Raw genomic sequence first — 18053 nt, forward strand, 5'->3', positions numbered from 1 at the left:
TTGTTCTTGAAGAACATGAAGTATATTGACATTCACAGATTTCCTGATCCTAGTTATTTGACTGACTTTTTATCCTTGATGCCATTATCATTACTAGCCATACTAAGTCCTCAGTATAATGGCTACTTATCAATAAATATCATGTATTTCCATCATTTTGCTCCACCACTTGATGATGCCCAAAGATACATGCTCGTGTTGCTTCAGAGGTATTCAATTGCAAGAAAAGCCAATAAACACAAAATCAGCACCAGAATTATATAATATTCATTTAAGAACTGTTTTTTTCTTTAACAATAACAATCAAAGTTATACCCATAAGGTAGTGTTCTCTGTACTGTATCCAACTGTATCCAATTTATACAGTAAAACAATGTAGTCCTTAAGAATGACTTTATAATCTCTTTCTTAGGGACAGTTTTCAAAAGCAAGTGAAAAATTTAGAAGGTTTTTTTGTTGGTTTTTTTTTCTCAATTATTTGAAGGCTTGCTCTGCAGCAAGCATGTATTTTGAGTAATTTGTCTGCCTAATTTCAATAACTTACTCTTGCTGGTAAGATCCAACTCTAAGCATAAATAAAATGCTATTTGACCCCAAGGAATCAATAGAGTAGAAAAGGCAGAAGAAAAAAAAAATGAACAGATCAAATTAACTTCAGAAATTAAGAGCCCATTTCATCTCCCTGTTGAAAGAACTTGTTGGTTGCTAAGTGGACCAGAATGCATACAATGGAATATTAAAAATATGTGTACATAGGGTATACACAGTGAGTTTGCCTTCTTAATGTCTGCTTTTATCCAAAAGATCAAGCCTTAGGGTATTAAAATTGAAAGTATTAGTATTCAAATTTTAACTACATCTCCATCAGAATTCAACAAATCATATGATCTTGCTAGGTGGAAGAACTGGTAGAATGTATGTATGTATGGTACCGGATTTTGCTTATCTGAATGATTACAGTGCTAACACTGCTACATTCCTGTACAATGTGCACTACATAAGGAATTTTAGTTTTCCACATCTGCTGGTAATTTTGTGAATTATTCCAACAGGTATATTGCTCTTTGTTTGCCTAGATGTTCTTTTTGCTTCGTTGACTGCCAGAGAATGACCTACCTCTTCCTCTTCCAGTCTTTTCAAGGAATCACCTGCAAACTTAATGTATTGGGTCATCAAGGTCACTAAGGCAGTGTACCGAGTCCGTAGATCCATGAACTGTAGAGAAACAAAGAGGGAGCTAAGTGTCAGAGAGGTAAACACTCCCATTAAGTTTGAAAGAAGTGATAGACACTGCTCTAGAACCTATCCTGATTTTGATTTCAAAATCATGATTGTGGAATTCAGAGTTCTAATTTTGATTCCAAAATTCAATGCTGTCAACAAGGTGCACTTGAAAAATATATCCTAAGGATCTATGAGCAGATCCATAAGAAGAAGAAAGAGAAGACAATGTTTTGACTTCACAGTCACTTGATTCTTCCCCCTGTAAAAAAAGGTTTCAAGAGGGAGAAGCCATGCTTGTCACTGTTCCTCTTTCTAACAGACAGCAGGGAGTCAGATTTTTCTTTCTCACCCAAATGAGGCTGATTTGTCTTAGAATCTAACAGTGTCCAGATCTGGTAGGTTTTACTATGTTCAAGATGAGCTTCTTATTTACTGCGATCAAGATCCAGTCCAGAAGTAGTTTTAAACAGTTTTAGTGAGGCACAGTTCTCATACAGCTTTTTATCATTTGGGTGACTGTTTTTAATCAGCTCCATTATAGTGTCTTTCTATCAAAATGCAGCATAAGGAACAAGAGAATATTTGTTTTATCATGTATCTATAGAAAAAACCCAGTCTTTCTTGGATTAACATATTTAATCATTAATAAATCCAAAACTGAATTCTTTTGTTCACTGTTTTAAGCAAAGACTCACATTTTCCTGTCATAAGAAACTCATTTACCTCTTGAATAATGAAGTCTGATGAGCTTTGAATTCTTCGTCGCTTTACTGGAGATTTTTGTTGAGAGTCAACCATAGCTCTGTAGGTCATGGTCTGCAACTCATAGTCCTTTACAAGAGAAAATATACAAAATCATTGGCTTTACACATGATACTGACACTATAAGATAGGACTATAAGTGTAATGTTATTGTTACCTTCACAGCAGCTGAGTATTGTTCTGAATATTTCTGGCATTCATCTATTTTGCTTTGTTTCATTTCAATCTCAGAAACCAGCATCTGTAAATTATGAATGTACATTTTCATCTTAAAAAGTTACTTTTATTATCATTATAATTAACATTTCTACTTTGTCTAACATTATCTAACATAAATAGATGGCTCATTAACATCTACTTTATCTAATCTGCTCCTACCCATAACTCCTGTACAAGTAATTATGCTCAAGCCTATGTCCTCAGCTTTATCAGATTTACAGTACAGAAGTAGTGAAAAAAACCTGCCAGGTTAATAGTTGGTGAATGAACTTAAAATAAAATCAGGAATATATCATTACATGTATATAATTTATTATCCTGTCTATTTATACTGCATTTCCTTCTTGCAGGAGACAGATTTTGAGTTTAGTTCTGCTTCCATGAAAATATTTTTACATCCATAAATAAAAAAAGCAGCACTGAATATGATATTAGGTGGTAAGGCAAGTCCAGAAGTTAAGGTTCTGATGTTCTCGCACACTTGAGGACCAAACAATCTAGTTTATATGACAGTGACAATTGTCACTGGATGATATATTCATGGCTGCACCAGAAACACAAAATCATAAAATCTGGTGATTACTTGGAGCTTTACAGTAAGGGCTGATGGATATAAGCCACTCATACTAATAAACAATATTGAGATCACTGATATTGTAATTCTTTGGTCAGTGCTTACCACAGTGGTTTGCCACAATGACATCCCTTTCATACCTTATGTTGGTTCAATTGCTTAGCCAATGCTTTGCTATTTTCAGGATGTATTTCTTGAATCTTTCGCTGAGTATCTTCCACTTGCTGAATCCAAGTGTCCAAAGAATTGTAGGTATCTTTATAATACTTCAGAGATTTATTAATACCTTCTAAGTCACGCAACCTGATTTTATTTTGGAAGATAGATCAAAGGGGAGAAGATTATTATTAAAGACAAAAAATACAGCTTTAAAGGCTTCAAACGCCTTAGCTCTGTTGCAGTTCACAGTGTAAACATAGTGGTGTAACACTAATTAAAACACCAAATTCACTTCTCAAACACTAGGGCTCCCAGCTTGATGAACTCTTCCCATTTGTCATAAGGGACATCCAGGAGAGATTCTACTACACAAGAAACTCTATATATCCCTCATTAGAGTGTTCGACTGCTTGAAACTCCAGGAGCACTGGAAACCCCAGGAAAGAGGGAGGACTCTGCTTCAGCAATCAGCTGTTACAAGAAGTGAGAGTATTTAAAATGTGGCCTATGAATCAAGAAGGAGAGTGCCGTACTGGAGTCAAGTAATGGTTCACCATAATCTCCATGCTTCCCACAAAACAGCAGGAGTTACACTAAAACTGAAGACTGTAAAATATGCTAGTGTGCAAAAGTAATTGAACATATTCATCTAATTTTAAATCATGTTTTGACCTAAGAAGAGAAGTCTGAGTATTTCTTTTAAGTAATTTCCATACTGAGGGAGATACTGACAGTTTTTCTGTCATGATCCCTATACTGTTACTTGTTATCATGGTGTGATTTTGGTGGTTGCTCTGTGCAGAGCTAGGAGTTAGACTCAATGATCCTTGTGGGTTCCTTCTAATTCAGGATATTCTACGATTCTACTTAAAAGATCATATAAATATGACCACTCAACACTGCAGAATAAACAGAAATATACAACCTTTTACAGTTCAACTTGGAATGAATATTTTGAATTGCTGTAGTGCTGTTCTTAAGATGCCAAAAGGAGATTAAAAAAGAGCAAGCAAAGGAAATTTTTTGCTCAGGTTTCATACTTAAGCATGTTATAAAGCTAATAACCATGAAAAAGAGAAAGGATCATGATAACTGCAGCCAATATTTGTACATAGGTTTTGTATAATGATTATCAGTGTCAAGCTGGTAGGAAAAAGCAGAGATAATATTTACAGAAAGCAGCTTGTTTACAGCTCTGTACTGCAGTTACCACAATCTGTCCTGTTTACACCAGAAGCCACTATGTATTAGCAGTCATTTTTCAGCATATTCTGTTCAGGATACAGTCCTGGCAGAGCATGGGGTTCATGCTTACTCTCTTGAAGAAATAAGAACACTTCAGTGCCTCATAAAACTACTGTTTAATCATTTAAATTACGTCACACTAACAACTGATGAAAAACCAGAGGTGGAATTTAAGCTAGCTATTCTGCAACCAGCTTTAAATGAGTGACTTTTTTCCCTTCTTCTTTCTCACTTCCAGCAATGTTAAACAAGCACAACTAAACCAGTTAATTACAAGTGAATGACTTCAATATTGCACCTGAACGTATATTCACCCCTCAGAAAAGGAGGACAAAAATGTGACAGGTTGTTGTGTGATTTTTACACCAACAGCACCATCTTCAATGTTCTTTTTCAGGTAATCTATAATGACAAACTAAAGTACATTTCAAAGGAAATAAGTTCAGACTGCACAGTACGGATTTCCTCAACACTTGCCCATACTTTTTCCTTCAGCCTCTACAGTTCTGCTTCCTTTACATACAGGAAAGTGAGGACTGAGAACTGAGGAAAACAGCATTTCCAGGAATTTCATGTATGGACATCTTCAGAAATACAGGTAGGTGTGTTCTGCTGTATCTGCACATCTGCATAGGCATGTGCACTTGAGCAACATTTTTCAGTATCAACTTGACAGTAAAGGGCTGAATTTAGAGTACTATCTCTACTAGATATTTAAAAAAACAAAAGGCACTTCACCAAAAAGTTGTTGCACCAAAAATTATCACAGAAGTCAATGGAAGCTAAGAACTTCCAGACTTAAGACTTGAGTAATTAAAAGCAAATTAACGTGAATCCATTCATAACTGATGAATCAGCTCATCAGTTTAGCCCATCAGAACTAATTATGTGGAGAAACAGATCGTATTTCCATAGGACTGCCAGCTATTTCTGCAGGTTTGGTTTTCTTAAAAGAAAAATTACAATTTATCTCCACTGTGTATCAGTAAGTAGTAAGTTTCTGTATCTTGTTCATCTTTTGGAGCTTAACCGTCACAGACGTTTCGAGTGGAAAAGTAAGGCAAGGTTGTCAACAGCACAATAAAGGTCTTCATCCCAGCACATTCCAAAAAGAGTTCAGAAAACTATTCAGACATGTTTTAACATTAATTTCTGATTATTTTTCCTCAGAAATAAATTTAAAAAACAGTATAAAACATGAACAGAATATAATAAAAAGTCATACAAACCTATTTTCAATTTGAGAATGAACATTTTGCCACCTCTCAGCCAACTGATCAACTTTTTCTTTATGCCAGTCAAAGTCAAGATCACGTTCCTTGTGCATTTTAAACATCTGATCACTGATCATCTTTGCCTTCTGCAGTTCATCCTCTAAGGCATGGAATGTTTGTCTTTTCTCATCTACCTCAGATCTCCATTGCTAGTAGGTGATAAAAAAAAAAGTTGTAAATAACTCCTAAATTATGACACTATTTTATAAATTAGTATTTTACACAAGTACACTGTATAAATGAATCAATTAAAATATTTCGATTAATATTTTACTTCTGCTTGCTCAAATACTCAAGTGGCACTAGAATGGGTCTGAAGCAATAAACTGCAAAATAATTCTACGTAACAGCAATCCCCACAACACATAGATCAAAACACAGAGGTCATATGGACACACTCACCTGAGAAACTACAGCTTTCAAAAAAAAATATTAGGCAGATGCCAATCATTCTATCTAGCAAAAAAGCATTACTCATAATTTGTAATATCCAAATGAGCTATATACAGCAAAGAAAAAATGCTGAACTTCAATCTTTCAATTTCTCAAAGATATCTGTCAAACTTCCTAAGAGACCCTGATTAGAACACTGAAGCAGCAGCAAGAATGTTATTGTGGTCAAATTTACATAACATAAATATATGTTAGGGTAACATAAATATATGTTTATGTTACCCTAAGTATGTGCTGTCTTCTGAAGAGCAAAGAAAATCTTACTGCAGCATTTACAAGAGCCACTTTTGCAAGTTCAGATACTTTAATGCATTTTGCAACAGCAGGAACATGCTTTCAACCTATCCAAATCCTAATGCTCCAAAGTTGCCTTTTTTTCTGAAATGTTAATTCTAATACCACCTAAAACTAAATACACAAGATAATGTTTGACACACTATGGAGTGAAGCGTAACAAAATCAGGTGTTACAAGACAGATAGCTTTTGTCTTATTTTTTTGATTTGCCCATGAAAAGGCACCAGCCAGCTCTTACCTTTAATGTACCCATCAGATTTTCAATATTGTTTTTGTCAGCTGTTACTGCCTCTTCTTCACACAACTTAGTTTCATAGTGTTTTACTAATGATTCTGCTGTTTGGGTGTTCGTCAGCACCAAATTAATAGTTTTTAATCTGAAAAACAGACACCCTGTTAACTGAATTATAAAAAATAATAAAAAATAATAAATAAATTAAAACCATAAAATCATAAAAATCAATACCAACACTCAACACATTCATGTTTTTCAGCCTTTTCTTGTCACAAGGCACCCCTTTATACAATGTTAAAATGTTAACTCCCTTTTCCTTGATCAGTATTACTCATACTAATTGTTTCAATTTAAGAGAAAACTATAAATTAAAACATGTGTGATGGAAGACAGCCTAATACGTACTTATCTATGAAAATGGAAGACATGGAGTAAACTTGGTTCATGTTTTGTATAACAACATTGAGCTCAGAGCGCAGAGTAGGGACTGAAGGTGAACCAGAAGCTTGACTGAAAAACTCTTCACATTTATCTGTGATGACTCCCAAGTCATCCTTCAGCCGATCCAGTTCTTTCTTCAGTTTCTGTAAAATGAAAGGTGATTGATAGTGCTTTTATCTCACATCAACCTGATACATACTTTACATATCACTATGAGTACAGGACTGCCCTCCTTTACTTCTTTGATGATGACACCGTTGGAAAAAATTGAAGAGAAATGTATGTGTAATAGGGAAACTGATGGAGATACCATTGATCAGCACCTTTTTGCTCACAAACACAAACTAAATATTTGACTCTTCTTTTCAAGGTACACTGCAAACCTTCCAGGCTTACACTCAAAAGTCAGGATATATTTGTTTTTTAAATAAAACTTTTCCTAGGTAAAACAATCTTTCTCAAAGGCTCACCTCTTGCTCTGAAATCCTAAGCACATTTTCATGTACATCATCCCTCTCCATCGGCGTCCGGATCTGCCTTATTAACCGCTCCTCACAACTCTCCAGTCGTAGTCTGATATTTCTGACTTCAGATATGTACAAATTATAAATAGATTCTTCCTGCTCCTCTGTTGAAAGAATTAAGGCACATAGCCAACAAAGTCATCATGTCATTTTCACCATAACTTCTCACACTTAATAAAGTCATTGATCTACGGATGTTTTTGTAACTGGCTAAAATGCCATCAGTTTCCATCAAAAATCTGGTTATAAGGCAAATCTTAAGACCTCTTAAATTTTGTTTTTATTATATCATCTCCTCACACATGAAAAATAACAATCTGTGATCATTCTGCACAGACATTACTCTATGGTGACATTGCTAAATTCAGTTACTGATTCTTTCAATCAGTGGTCTTGGGGACATAAATCCTCCTTCAGATGCACAGGGCACCACATCTTTCCTGAAGTTGAGTGAACTTCGCTAATGAAGTAATCAGCTTTGCACTACTGTGTTTCTTTAAGTCATCAACTACTCAACAGTAAATCAGAAGAGCTATTTTAAGCTTTCTCTTCTCGCTTTATTAATACAGTGTTAATTAGAGTTAAGACAGCAGTAACTACAGGCATCCTATGGAGCTAGGAAAGTAGCTAGGACATTTTCTTTGCCTTAACAGGGTGAATAATGTCCTAATTTTGTTACAAACTCAATAAAGTAATCAAACTGGTTGTTAAACATTCAAAAATAACGAATGCAGGACCAAGAAGTGAGCTGTAAAACACATAATAAATTCTGAGGTGTAAAATCTCTTGTAGCATTCTGTATATTATGTAACACATCAATATTTTTACATAGCTTCATATATACAAAGTTTAAAAAAAAATTAAGATCTTATATGCAATGGAGTTGCACACATTGTTAAAATGAGCCTGTTCAAAAGAACACAGGCAGTAACAATATCATCATGATAAAAGAGATCTCAAGGTCAAGGACAAAATCTCTCTCATAAGGACATCTTTCTACATTTCTAAGCTAAGTTTTACCTCTTTCTGCAGACTTCAGAAGCTCCTGATAGTATTGCTTGCAAATATTAACTTCCCTTTCCAGCTGTGCTGTATCAGAGCTTGTAAAGATTTTTGACTCCTGGCTGTCTTCCACAAAATCATCAAAGCGGGACTGTAAATTGCTTAGAACCTGCTGATGCTCACCTGGCAGCATTGTCTTTATCTGCAAGAGATTATAGACCCAAAGCACAGTCAGCAATGGTGCATCACTCACACAGTTCCTCTGATGCTTTTTTATCAAAAAGCAATACTGATCAATTACTAAGATGATAAAGTCAAAGAACTGAGGTTCTCAAAGCTCACTGTTCCTTAGCTGGAGTCCACTTGACAGCTGATAATTTACACTTAACATAAAATCCTTTTCAATCTTTCCCATCAGAAAAGGCCTCTGATAAGCCAACCCTACATCAGACTTCATTTCTCCCATCTAACACCATGCAGATGCAAACAATAGCAAGGACAAGAAGGGACACCTCAAGAACTATCTTAGATTCCTCTTTCCAACAGTAACAATGATAAATTAGGTAGGAAAGTGTCATTTTCAGTATTGCAAATACTTCTTGCAACAGTTTGTGCTGTTGACACTGTATGACACAGTTTTACTCATCCTATGACTTCCAAGCAAATGGTTAAGAGCCCTTCCTAGTCACAACACTTACTGAGGCAACATTGCCAGCTCGAACAACTTCAATTTCATTTGTCAGGTAATGCCAAGACACCACACTCTTCATGTTTACATGTGACTCATGCCAAAGGGCCAGAACATTCTGAAATTGCTGTTCAATCCTGAAACAAAAAAATTCCAACTTCAGATGAGGATAACACATGAAAACAAAAACACATAACAACCAAAATCAACAACAACAACAACAACAAAAAAAACCACCAAAAAACTGTGAGATATTCTTTTAACCCAAGTTTCGCATAAGTAGATGTTAATAGAAAATAGGTAGTTTTACTTTGTCCCTACCTGTTGGCTGTATCTATTGCTTCTTTGTTTGGAGGAGGAACTGTAAAGCATACAGATGGAACCATGGCCTCATTACCACTGGGGCTAATGACTTTCCATTTAGCACGATGGGAGTTGTTTGCTAATACACACTCATCATCTTTGTAAATAGTTATCTAGTATTAACAGAAAAGCAGAATCATTTGATGAGCCAAGCATTACAAAATAATTGTACAAAGCACTTCTGCAAATGCTGTCAACAAATAAGCAACAGAACAACAAAACCAATGTTCCAACCAAAGGATTTGCTCTTGTTTACTAGGGTGGAAGAAATTCACAGCCCAGCTTTCTCCAGGAACATGGTAATTAATGAAACTTTAGCTGAATTCTTACATCAGTAATTAGTTTGAGGAAATTTTAGTTTCTAACCTCAATTTGTCTATAGTCACAGATGGCTTTAATTGGAATGGATGTTTTGAGTACACAGTCAGGGTTTCTTGGCTTCAGCTGAATTATTGCCTTTGCTCTTCCCACAAGGCCTGCTACTGTGCTCTTATACTGCAAGAGTTGTTCTTTTTCTTCCTAGAACAGTTAAGAAAAAAATACGTCATCAGAGATGTCCAGAATACAGTACTGCCTCTTTGATCCTGTTACACTTTTTTTTCTCCCTCGACTCCTTCTACAGTGTTTCCTAAAAGTAACACATTTTACAAAAACAAAGTATCTTTCTGAAGCCACTGTCTTTATATATCTGATATTGTAAATATAAACAAAACTGTATTTTAAAGTTATGAAAAATAGTAATTTATTTATAAGTTCTGAACAAATCAGCTTTTTTTCCTTTACTTTAAATGAATAATCTTAACACATTTTATACCTCACCACAGACTACACATTTCTTGCTTCATTGTAGCTCCTGCTAATAGGCTCCTACTGAAGATCTTACCATAGACTCCTGGACAAGGTCTTCCAGCCTATGAAGACTGCTTGATCTATCACAGCTGTATTTTCGGTATATGGTATCTTTTAAATTCTTCAAATATTCCATGGCTTCTTTGGCATCGCTGAAAAACTAGGATAAAATAATTGTCTGGGTTATTTTTAAACAAACTAAAAAATCAGAATCAGTTACACTGAAGTTTCCAAGTGCTGTCTTTTAAAACAACCTTTTCTCATCACTTGAAGTGACCACTGCACCACACTCAGCTACTCATGAGCTCATGTCTAAATGTACTCTTCAAAAAGGCACACACTGTTAACACCAGTTATTCTTGGTACAAGGTACATGCAAAATTAATTCTGCAGTTATTGAACCTACAGTTAATGGCCATTCCTGCAATGAAAAAAAATTATTAAGCCAATCTTGCTTCCCTTGGAATTACAAGTACTTTCATATAGGAAGCACAGAGAAATCCTACAAACTATGGAAACTAGCTGCAAAATCCAGGCAGCAGAGCTGGGGCAAACATTTTGTTCAGGAAGGGAAATGAGCTGCCACACCTGGCAGTTCTGCAAGGGTATCTGCACAGCCATACAAGGGCCCTGGTTAGGCACAACTGGGAAGGGAAATCCCATTCTCTCCCTTAAGCCCCATTTCTTAAATTCAGAATTCCACTTTCTTCCCCCTGCCACAAGGAGCTCAAATTGCTTTTTCTTCTCCACTGTCCCATTCCTCAATCCAAGGCATCTGACCCCTTCAACAGCTCCCTTTCTCTTCAACCACACAACCCAGAAGACACTAAGGATTGATCCTTATAATGCAAATGTTTTAAACGAGTAGATTTAAAAACAAGCAAAGCTAACAAAAAAACCTCCTCAGTCTATCATTTTCATGCAAGTAATTTCATCATTTGCTGAGTATGTGAATGGGTGACAATGACATAGTCAGATGGGTGTTTCATGGGATGTGTCTGCTGTCAGGGAGTTCTCTGCTCTGTTTATTGTTAATGCTGTACATTCCATTTTGCTTTGAGTAGTCCTGGAATAACCATCTAGAATCTGTTCTCCCATTGTGCACAACAGGGAGAGAACAAGGTTTCATTCTCAGAGTCTCTACTTGCAGCTGCAGCACTGAAAAAATCTCAGGCCAAATTTTCATCTGCTGTGAACTGACATAACTAAGTGAAGAAACTGAGTTGTGGCAACACTGTGGGAGGATGGCTTATCATCTAGTGATAGTACAAGACAAATGTCAATTCTACAGTTACTGTGAGAGAACAACTAGAGCTTTTGGTGGAACTTTTTGACTATGAACAAAACTTATAATATTTTATATTCTGTTTGATTTATTTTCTTACCTCAAAATATGCAGCATTTTCTCTCAAATGTTGCTCAACACAGTGGCAGAGCTGCAGAATCCAGCTCCATTGTGTCTGCATTGCAGCTCTATAGGCCTTTAAGGAAGAGAGACATATTTTATAAATGGAAATGAAAACTAAAACTTCCATACCTTTACAGAATTTGGGAAACACAAAAGTAATGCAGCAAACACAAACAGCTAAAACCTGACCACCTCACCCTGGAAAACTAAGCTGCAGCAAGGAAAATTCCAATTAGATGTGAGAAAGAAACCCTGTCCCAGCACAGTCAAACACAACAAAACCTGCCCAGAGGGACTGTGAAATCATTATCCTCTGGCCTGGTCAGAATTTGGCCAAACAAATCCCTGCTAGTACTCCAGCTCCTGCCGGCAGCTCAGCTCCTGAGAGATTCCCCCCGTGCAGGCTCACCTACAATTCTGTGTGCCTATTTGCTCAACCAAAGCGGCTGGAGCCGTGTCTGGTACAGCTGGTGAATGAAGCAGCGCTGAACACGGCTGAGGGCCCAGCCCAGGATCCCAGCTTGGGGGATCTCAACCAAAGCGGCTGGAGCCATGTCTGGGTAGGACTGGTGAATGAAGCAGCGCTGAACACGGCTGAGGGCCCGGCCCGGGCCCAGGCCGAGATCCCAGTTTGGGGGATCTCAACCAAAGCGGCTGGAGCCGTGTCTGGGTAGGACTGGTGAATGAAGCAGCGCTGAACACGGCTGAGGGCCCAGCCCGGGCCCAGGCTGAGATCCCAGTTTGGGGATCTCAACCAAAGCGGCTGGAGCCGTGTCTGGTACAGCTGGTGAGTGAAGCAGCGCTGAACACGGCTGAGGGCCCGGCCCAGGATCCCAGTTTGGGGGATCTAAATTAAAGCGGCTGGAGCTGTGTCTGGGTACAGCTGGTGAATGAAGCAGCGCTGAACACGGCTGAGGGCCCAGCCCGCGCCCGGGCCGAGATCCCAGTTTGGGGGATCTCAATCAAAGCGGCTGGAGCCGTGTCTGGGTACAGCTGGTGAGTGAAGCAGCGCTGAACACGGCTGAGGGCCCAGCCCAGGATCCCAGTTTGGGGGATCTCAATCAAAGCGGCTAGAGCCGTGTCTGCGTACAGCTGGTGAATGAAGCAGCGCTGAACACGGCTGAGGGCCCAGCCCGGGCCCGGGCCGAGATCCCGTTCGGGCCCCAGCGGCGCGGGAGCGAAGCGCGGAACGCCCGCGGAGCCAGCAGGGGGCGCTCCTGCCCTTGGGAAATCCCCCCCCGTGCCGGGGCTCGGGCTCCTGCCACCCCCCGCTCAAAACAGCTTTTCCATTGTCTTCCAGGAATTCCAAACTGCTGCATTAATGCATATGTTGTTCTGCAGAAAAGGATAATTCTTTAAAGGACATTTTTATAAATATCCCAATATAGCATCGTTAGAGACAGCATAACCTGCACAGTCATCATGACTGCCGTGGCCTGGTTTTGTAACAGGCATCCCCAGTGTGTTTTTACTCTACACCAGGAAGAGCCCATTAGAACAGCCTATACTTTTAAAGAACAGAATTGCCCACATTACAAAAAAAGTCATTTATTATTCAAAGTAAATATCATGAGAAGGAAGGAAGGGAGGGGTTTTCTTCATGTTTCCCACTTTTGCAAATGTAAACTAGCAGAGCTGAAGAACAATAAAAATACATTCCATCTGACTTTTTTTATTCTTCTATAATAAATCAGCTTTTTATTGTTTCAGTCTTTACCACTCATTGCCTGTATCTACTCTTTCCTTGAAGGTCTACAAGGAAAAGTGTTTTACATTCTCCTTTGAAAACCTGTCATGACCCTACAACAGCTACAATAAATTTTCCTGTAAATTGTTTACATATATAACATAGAACTAGATTCAAGACTGAAGTAAATCATATCACCTGGTCAGATTTTTACAATCCAAACAAGTTTCATAATTCATTGACACGTCAGTTATGAAACCAACCCTAAATCATACTAGGAACCTGCGCATACAGTAAGTGATGACAAAGGCTCTTACTGAAATTTCTTTCAACCCAACAGGAAAGAAACCACATAAGGGCTGTTCTCTTCCCTCAGTCTGTCAATGCAATTTGTATCATAGCTCTAGAAGCTGCATGACAAGAAACATCACTACAAGCCAATTAATTTTAGAGTTCCAGGAGATGTCATCTAAGCAATCCAAGGTGTAACCATAACTTTAAAAATCTGGTTTTACTTTTTGGAAACTGGAAGATAAATAGAACAGAGATGCTGAAGAGGAAATTTTAGAAGGCCCCTTTAATTTAGAGTCTTGTTTAATTTTCTCTACATTTGCCTTCTATACCTACCCCCTCTTCCCCCAAAACCCAGCTCTTTTAAATCCCAAAACTTTTCCTGTTTTGGTGCTGGTTTTACTAACTTACCTCAATGGTTAGCCTGGCTGGGTGGTTTTCAAGAAGCAATTGCTCAGCTATTTCTTGTACTGATTTAATAACTTCTTCTTTTTCATCAAGTTCTCTCATTAATTCCTTTTTTCAGACAAAAAAAAAAAGTTTTAGAACTCTAATTAATAAAGATCATTTAATAATTCCCTCTGGATTATATTAGCAATACATACTGCATGATAGTCCTTTTTTCTTGTTATATTGGGGTTTCTTTCACTCCAGTCATATGCAACCTCTTCCTCTTCTTTTTCATTCAGCCATATCAACTCTCTAGTAGCACGAGACACAAAATTGTGAAGAGTATCTAGATGCCTTTCCTGATTTCTTGATGTGTTCTTTATTAAAAGGAAAAGAAAAAGATTTAAAGGAATCAGAACTTAAAGCTCATCCCTTATCAGAAATTATGCACACTGAAAAGCCGAACATGGAAGAGGGATGGTTCACTTACCAAGAGTTTTGAATACTGACTCTCCAGTTTGTGCAGTTTTTCTGCATAACTGAGTTTAAGAGGGGCAGTCATTTGGATCTGTATTTGGTATATGAGATCAAAAGACAATAAAAGGGTTAGATATGTTAAACCATTAGATCTTCTGATTTCATCATAAGCCATGTAGAGATCAGAAATAAAGGAATGACTGTGAAATCCAAAGACAGTTCTGAAATTCAACACTAGTTTATGGGTCACCCGGTAAGAAAGTAATCAATGAGATAAAGAACACAGTGCAGTACCTCACTGATTTTAGCTTCTTTAAGGCTGGATTCAAATTCCTCAATAGCTTTGTGGACATTTTTGTGATTTTCTAAATGGCTTTCAACACTTGGCAAATCTGAACCCCATTCTGCTCGATCAAGTTGAACCTTACAAACAGGAAGAAAAGGTTAGGCGTGATCTATAAAAAGTAAATCATTAAAAGTAGGCTGCTTCTGCAAAAATTGCTACCTGCATTTCTTCCACCCAGCTCAATAGGTCCTGGACAAACTTCATGTTCACCTCTTCTTCTGTCAAATTCTGATCCAGAAAGGCTGATTTCATGAGAGGTTTTCTGATCTGCATCAGTTTGAGTGTTTGCAGAGTCCCACTGTCGACTCCTGTCACATAGCTCTGAATTAACCGCGGTGGGATGCCTGACGGGTACGCGGGAGTCATGGCTGGTGTCAGTCTGGAGGTCAGACCTGATGAAAGGCCGGATGTCAAACTGGGAGAAGTCAAAGCAGGTGTTAAACCTTGTGTCATTGCAGCATTCAATTCAGGCGTTAGGTTTGTTGTAAATCCTGAGTTTAAGCTTTCTGTTATTCCTGATATCATCAGCTTTGTCTGCTCTGTGGTCAGCGCGTGCCCCTTGCTGTACACGGAAGAACATTCGGTCCGTAGGGCCATCAGGTCATCACGAAGTTTTGCAACTCTATTAAAGCAGAATTAAAAAAAAAGCCCCAATAAATGCTTATGATTAAGGTTTATCATGATCAACTGAATAGTGATATGAGCTCACGTTATCTCTTACAATTTAGTTGCACTTAAATATCATAAGCAAATATCTTTTTTACAAAGTACAGGGAATATCAGCTTATAGCTCTATACAGATAATAAATGCAGAAATCAGGCAAAGACCGAAAAAATGGTATAGGCACTAACATGCACCATACACAAATCCAGGGAACAATCACCAAACCAGAAATCTTACAAGACACTACATGTTGGGGTAGATCAAACACCTCAGTTCACTGCCAAGGAGTTATGCACTTTATCTCAACCAGCCCAAGGATGAATCCCAAAAGAAACTTTGGAGCCACTTCTTCATAAAACAGAATTATGCAGTTTAAATGCTTCTTTCTGGCAACACTGTACACAGTGCCACACACAACCTAATGTTACTCCACTTATTACTTGTTAATACATCTACAGCTGTCACCAGAATCCCACCTCCATTTAAAAAATCAAAGTTAGTAAATTCTAAATGTATTTTACATGCAATAAAACAAGCTTTACACACAGATATCTAGTAAACATTAAACATTAAATCACGTCCAGGGATTGACTTCATTTTCATAAATAAGTACAAATAGTTCCTGTTGTCTTCAACATTTGTGGGCAATGCATCCATAAGAATATCTGATATTTAGGCGCCCAGTGACAGGCTGTGAAGTTTAAGCATAGTTATAAAGAAATGAAATTTTTTTCCATAATAGGAATCTATATTTGTGACATTTATTTATTCACATAAACATACTGTAAAGTACCTTTGAACAAGCTGGTCTGCTTGATAGTATTTTCCATCAATAAGAATTTGAGCATCAATCACTTGCTGGCGGAGAAGATTCTCAGATTCAAGAAGATACCCAGCTATCTCTGCTTCATGCTGCAACTGGAGCCCTGACTCCAATCTCTTGGTGTCCTTAACAAAGCAGAGAAAGTCATAAGCCTTGCAGCTAAAAGCAAAGAGATATCAGCTCTAAGAATTATTTTTAAAAAAACCTAACACTTATTCTTGTCTTGAAACAATTGTGATGCATTTAATTAACTACAGAAAAAAAAAAAAAAAGGTAACAGAACACACCCTAGGCAACTTGCGGTATTTTCTTGAAGAAACGCTACTTTAACAGTACAATGAAAACAAAATTATCAGCTATTAAGGTTGCTCTCACAAACCCTTAAGAACTTTTTGCCATTCAACTTCTATAAATTTATGAATACAGACAAGTAAAATCCCTGACTGACTTACAGACTGCAGAGCATTCCGGGCAAGTATCAGTTTGTCCTCACAGCTCCGGCTGTCCCGCTGAATTCTGTTTGCAATTTGCTGCAGCATTTCCAATCTAGATGATGCCAAAGCATTTCAGGAAAATAAATAAGTACTATGTTATTTTTATATTTACAATCATGTTGCATGACTTTAAAAACAAACAAATGAATCAACAGCATCTACCACAAAGCACAAATGCATATGTCAGTTACCTGTTCCCTTCTAAGGTTCCATTACCAAAGCTTATACAAGATTTAATCAGCGTGGGACCACAATTAACAGAAAGGAAATTCTCATTAGAGTCGACGCTGGTTCGGGTACTCGTGCTGTTGCTAAACAGCGAATCACTGCTATGATAGCTGTAACTACTGCTATTCATCTTTACATCCAGAGCACAGATCTTCTGGCTGTTCGCATTTGCTGAAAAACGAAGATAAAAACCCCTGCAAAATGTACAGCTTCTAGGGATGAAATGCCACTACTGGCTTTTGAAACACCTAGACTCCTCCTTTATATAGGCTTCTGTATGCACATTTAAAACCCAGCAATTAATATTGTGCCAGCTCTTCAAAGGATTTTACCTGGGGCTATGTACGCTACCTTGCTTTTGGCTTCCCTACCTTGCATTAAAGCTTTGCAAGTACAGACTAGGCAGCAACAATGGGGCGTCTCTAGGAAACAGACACACCAAATATTTTATTGAAGTGTCACTAAATAACTATAAACCAAGTAAGAACTAAAAGAACTCTTTGTGGTGTCTCTCACACTCTTCAATGGAAAGTTTCATGAAAGAGTGAAGGGAGAAATCCACACTCAACGGTGCAGTACAAATAACCTCCAGGCTGGCTGACTCCTTTTCCTTCAAATAGAACTGCACAATAAAACTGGGGGAGTATCAGGGCTAATCAGCTCATTGCAATATAATCTGAGACACCTATACACCATCCAACCTACTGTCATTCCTCACTGTCCAAGCACGCATCTTCACCAACTGCCCTGTCTCACTACACTGTCCTCCTGAAAATTTCCCTTCATCTTCTTCCACGTGCACAGCCAATCGCTTCCAGCTGCTTTGATCAGAAAAGAACTAAGAAAATCTGATCATTGCTTTCAAGTTTACTTTTTAACTTGGATTTTGGGCTGGGGTGATTTTTTCAGTATTTCACTGCCTGCTTTTAGGATTCCT

At 37.8% G+C, this 18053-nt stretch overlaps 1 protein-coding gene across 8 annotated transcripts in view; it reads right to left on the reverse strand.

The window, feature by feature from the left end:
* Nucleotides 1-18053, reverse strand: part of LOC311152026 (dystonin-like) — a 255181-nt gene that overhangs the window by 124644 nt on the left and 112484 nt on the right. For all 8 annotated transcript variants that reach the window (XM_084202770.1, XM_084202771.1, XM_084202769.1 and 5 more), the window contains 21 exons: nucleotides 16847-16940; nucleotides 16365-16519; nucleotides 15067-15529; nucleotides 14856-14984; nucleotides 14575-14652; nucleotides 14300-14461; nucleotides 14106-14210; nucleotides 11694-11789; nucleotides 10343-10468; nucleotides 9826-9978; nucleotides 9418-9572; nucleotides 9107-9233; nucleotides 8427-8610; nucleotides 7353-7510; nucleotides 6847-7025; nucleotides 6445-6583; nucleotides 5413-5606; nucleotides 2920-3082; nucleotides 2144-2227; nucleotides 1948-2055; nucleotides 1117-1215 (listed from right to left, as the gene is read on the reverse strand). In XM_084202770.1, the coding sequence (XP_084058896.1) occupies nucleotides 1117-1215; nucleotides 1948-2055; nucleotides 2144-2227; nucleotides 2920-3082; nucleotides 5413-5606; nucleotides 6445-6583; nucleotides 6847-7025; nucleotides 7353-7510; nucleotides 8427-8610; nucleotides 9107-9233; nucleotides 9418-9572; nucleotides 9826-9978; nucleotides 10343-10468; nucleotides 11694-11789; nucleotides 14106-14210; nucleotides 14300-14461; nucleotides 14575-14652; nucleotides 14856-14984; nucleotides 15067-15529; nucleotides 16365-16519; nucleotides 16847-16940 (3151 nt within the window). The remainder of the gene's footprint in view (nucleotides 1-1116; nucleotides 1216-1947; nucleotides 2056-2143; nucleotides 2228-2919; nucleotides 3083-5412; nucleotides 5607-6444; nucleotides 6584-6846; nucleotides 7026-7352; nucleotides 7511-8426; nucleotides 8611-9106; nucleotides 9234-9417; nucleotides 9573-9825; nucleotides 9979-10342; nucleotides 10469-11693; nucleotides 11790-14105; nucleotides 14211-14299; nucleotides 14462-14574; nucleotides 14653-14855; nucleotides 14985-15066; nucleotides 15530-16364; nucleotides 16520-16846; nucleotides 16941-18053) is intronic.

This window comes from Fringilla coelebs (assembly GCF_963513975.1).
Source record: "Fringilla coelebs genome assembly, chromosome: 3".
Classification (NCBI taxonomy): Eukaryota; Metazoa; Chordata; class Aves; order Passeriformes; family Fringillidae; genus Fringilla; species Fringilla coelebs.